Below are 4481 nucleotides of genomic sequence, written 5' to 3'. Positions count from 1 at the left end.
AAGTTTGCGTATAGCTTGAGAAGCAACTGAGAATATGTGAAGTACAACTGACTGTCAAATTCATTTCTGCGAAGAAAATATCTCACTGTCAGGTATACCCAACCTACTCTTGTGTTCGATCATGATTTTGGTTTGCGTTAGGGTAATATCTCAGTTTACTAACAGACCTGTGATTATTGAAAAGGGTTAGTATATTGAATATGCTTAATTGTGTTTCAGCGGGAATTGCAAAATAATTAAGTTAATTTCAAATTTTGAATTTCGGGAATAAAGGAAAGAAGTGTTTAAAGTGTACCCTAAATTATCGCTCCCCCGACTCACCCACGATCTTCTCTTTCTCTGGTTCTCTCTCTTTGTTGGTTCGGAACTCACGGGGTTGTGTTTCAGAAAAAATTCCTCTCACAGATGGCGAATAGGAAAACTGGAAAGGTCGCTCGGCCAGGGACAAGACGCTCTGCTAGACACGCTGCTCACCAATCTAGCGAATCAGGTAACCCTCAACTTCCTGCGATTGTCGAAGAAACTGTGGCTATGGATACAGGTGAAAATTTGGAGAAGGGTTTAGCTGAGCATACAAATCTGGAAGCAGATCCCTCCCAGAAATCTGCACATGCATCAGCCGAGATTACTCATGCGACAACAGGAGACCAAGACAAGGATCTTTCTGAAAACGATCTGCCAACAGAGCAAGTACCAGTGGAGATGCCCCCAGTTGATAGCGACCATCTTGAAAGTCATGCCGATATGGAAGACAATTTAGTCCAGGGAACTAAAACTGACGAGACTAAGGAACTCGAGGAGGAAAGTGACGAGCGCACAGTTACTGAAGCCCTAGATGTCTCATCACCAGGAACAGAGGAAGAGGAGGGCATCGAGTCTCAGTCTCAAGCCAAGGAGATTCCAGTTCCTGTCAGTTCTGATGATTCTGACTGTCCTCTGAGCGTCTTCCAACAAAAGACAAAGGGTAGAACTACGTCGAAACGCAAGACCAACTCGGTCCATACAACAGACGCATCTGAAGGCCCCAGTATGAACCTGAAACGACGAGTGTCAAAAAGAAAGAAAGGGGAAACCTCTGAATCAAATGCTCCGGCCAGCCAATCAGGTGATCCTTCTATCAAACCTCTCTCAGAGAAATTCTTGTCTGTTGAAACCAAGAAGAGGTTTGAAAAATTTAAGGGGGTTGAAGTCATTGCTGAGAGGAATGTGAATGTAATGGACTTCCGGAAAAACCAAGTCTGGGAACTGTTTGTGGAACGTCAGTTAACCGGAACGATGACCTATGCATGTCCATTCAGCAAAGGGCTTGTGAGAGAATTCTATTCGAATCTCACTCAAAGGACTGATCTTCCTGGAGATCAAATGTATCACAAGGCGTTTGTCCGAGGAAGGTTCATTGAATTCTCTCCCACAGTCATCAACAAACTTCTGGGGACACCTGATGACTCAGATCAAGGTTTAGCAGATTATCCTGCTGGAACAACACTTGAGGATTTGGAAGTCTCTCTCACGGGCGAATTTGTTGACGGACGCAGTGGAAAAATACCGGTTGCCAGCCTTAAGTTTGAAAGCCGAGTCATGTTTCTAGTGGGTAAAACAAATTGGTTTCCGACTCGCCGAACTGATGTGATTCAAGATGAACTGGCTTTGTTGATATTCAAGTTTCTGAGAAAGGAGAAAGTCAACCTAGGAAGCATTATTTACAGTCATATACTTTCTCGAGCTGAAGATATGCGAGTTCGCTACCTGCTTCTCCATCCTTGTCTTATTCAGAGTATCATTGTGCGCCAAAGTCCTGAAATTATTGCAGACTCAGAAATCACTGAAGTCATTCAGCGCCCCTTGATCATTGAGTCCAGAGTTCAACGAACACAGCTGAGCCGTGTTCAGCTGTGCAGCAAGACATTTGCTCTCTTGATGAAACATGACAAATTGCTGCGTCAAGTGGAGGAGTCAAATAGGAAGAATGCAAAAGTTGTCGCTCAAATCCGTGCTCAACAACACGCTCTTCGGGAAGAGTTTCAGAGTAATTGTTGGTCAATTACCTCCTACAGGTATGCTTTCTACTTGAACTCAGGCTAATATTTTTGAGTTTCTGCTTATCCACACAGGGGGAGAAAGTGGAGCAAATGAGTCAAGTTCCAAGGACAAAGGAAAAGGAAAAGTGGTGGAGGAAATACAAAGTGATGCCGAGGAAGAACTCGAGGAAGCAAACCCCGACGAGGCTGAATCTGAGTGAATAACACTTCATAGATGTGAAGTAGACTTAAGTGTTTATCATCTGCTTAGTGTTTACTCACTTTTGTTTCGAATCTGTTTCGAATCTGTTGTGTGCTAAACTTTTTGTCTGACGCTATGTTTTGTTGTGTTCTAACTTGCTTATGTTGATCTAATCTTGTTGATCTAAGCTTCAAACCTTTTTGCTTTTTGTCTGCTGCTATGTATTACTTGTCATGTTGTCTATGAGGTTGAGTGTGTTTAAGCAGAAAGTCAAAAAGGGGGAGATTGTTAAAGCAAGGAAAGAGCATATTCAACATCTAGAAGGTTGGAATTGATAAATGGAAGGTTAGAGCTGAATTTGGAAAGCAAGCATGGAAAGAAGCAAGAAAAGGCAATAGGACATTTATATCGATGAAGAAAAGGCAAGACAAATATTGACAAGATATTACGACAAGCTTGGAGAGGAGTTGATATAAGCATGGAAGATTTCATTACAGAGGTTAAGGAGAAAAAGATTGATGCCAAGGTTTTGATAATAAGGTTGAGAGCTTTTGTACGGGAAACACTGGTGAGAGTGATCTGAGAGAAAGTGAGATATACTTAAGGGGGAGCCTTGAAATAACAGGAGAACCTCTTATTGGGCCTAGACGAGGTCTGGGATAACACGGGGTGTGCGCTGCACACAGGGTGTTTGGGGCTGATAGAATTTCTTGTGATACGAGATTCTACTCAGGGGGAGTGGAACGAGAGTGAGTGAGTATTACTTGGAAAACCTTGAAGTGTACTTGACTCTTATCAAAGAAATAGAATCAGTTTGGGAATTCCTATTTTACAATATTGTGTGGGCGTATTTTCAGTTTTGAATACGTTTTTTTTAAAAAACGATTATTATTATTATTATTGTTGTTGTTGTTGTTGTGTTAATGAAAGAGTGGGAAAAAAAAGGTAAAAGGGCTTTTTGTATTAAGCTTAAGACCAAGTCATGATGATAAAAGCCAGCCTTTTTGTGTGTTTGGTCGGTCCGACAATCTGTGTGTTTTTGTGTTCAATGTGTGTTTTCTTCAATTTCTTTTTATCGGCTTTAGCGTTTCTCAATTTCTCCCTTATGCCAAAAGGGAATGTAATTTATGCGATTTTGGACCGATCTTACTATGCAATAAAATATTCCCATTTTTATGTTTTTATTCCTCTTGATAGCTACACCCCTCAGTTGAGCATTCCGTAAGCTGAAAGCAAAATATGTCACTTGTTGCGACTTTCCAAGTGGCAACACCACATACATATATACACACACACATATATATATGTACATATATAAACACTCATATTTTAAAATTTCAAAAACTTCGTTATCTACAAGGATAAATTTGCAACTTAATTGCAACGCCGATTTATTTAAGCAAGCACAGTCGAATTATCATACGTAGTACCTAATTTGGTCGTCCAACTATACACATGAAATTCGTATATTAATTGCTTTATAATCCTTTAAAATGATATATATATATATATATATGGTGAAATTAATAACACCTGCAGTATATAGCCTTAAATATAGCAGCCCTAAGCAAAAAAGCATTATTTATATCACTTTCCACACACTTGGTTCTATATATGGATAAAAGCAAATAAGGAATATTTTTAAATGTGGTCGCTATCTGCTATTAGATTATGAAATGTTACATCTAAATATGTGGGAATGTGGACGGCGAGATGAATTCCAACACTTTGGAACGTATCTGCTAGGATTTGTGAAGAGAAAACAACGTCCTTGACTTGGAATCGATATTCCAGGGCTTAGAACTCAAGAGAAAGCTTCTCCAAAGCTCTAGGAAGTGTCTAGGACGTGTTAGCTTATTACTTAGGGTTTGTGGCGGCTCCCGGATGGTCTGGCTTCTACGCGGAACGGACGTTCCGTTTTTCCTCGCAGAACGGATGATCTTGACACCTGGATCGGACGGTCTGGCTCTTGCGGAACGGACAGTCCATTTTCACTAGAACGGGCGGTCCGGAACGGCTGGTCCGTCCGGTCCAGACCTGGACCGGACTGTCTGGCCATCTAGAACTCTTCCAGATCGTTCTGTCGTTCCTTTCTCGCGTTTTTCTCTTCACATGTGATCCATCCCTAATGATGTATGACCCTGTAGGCCCATTCGAAGTGGTAGTGGCTTCGAAAACCCTTTCCCGAACCACAAGTCACGGTTAGCCTCTAGCAAGACGCCATGACCACCCACCTAGAATAGAGTTAGAGGTGATCTAAC

General features: G+C 41.4%; 1 protein-coding gene across 1 annotated transcript; it reads left to right on the top strand.

The window, feature by feature from the left end:
- The first annotated feature begins 405 nt into the window (after positions 1–405).
- LOC104804878 lies at positions 406–2239 on the top strand. Its single transcript, XM_010529241.1, has 2 exons — positions 406–2026; positions 2112–2239. The coding sequence occupies exons 1-2, from the start codon at positions 406–408 to the stop codon at positions 2237–2239; spliced, it is 1749 nt and encodes a 582-aa protein (XP_010527543.1).
- Positions 2240–4481: the final 2242 nt, after the last annotated feature.

The sequence above is a fragment of the Tarenaya hassleriana genome, unplaced genomic scaffold (assembly GCF_000463585.1).
Source record: "Tarenaya hassleriana unplaced genomic scaffold, ASM46358v1 Cleome99, whole genome shotgun sequence".
Lineage (NCBI taxonomy): Eukaryota > Viridiplantae > Streptophyta > Magnoliopsida > Brassicales > Cleomaceae > Tarenaya > Tarenaya hassleriana.
The sequence above is the reverse complement of the archived record's forward strand: the minus strand, read 5'-3'. Positions and strand labels throughout refer to the sequence as shown.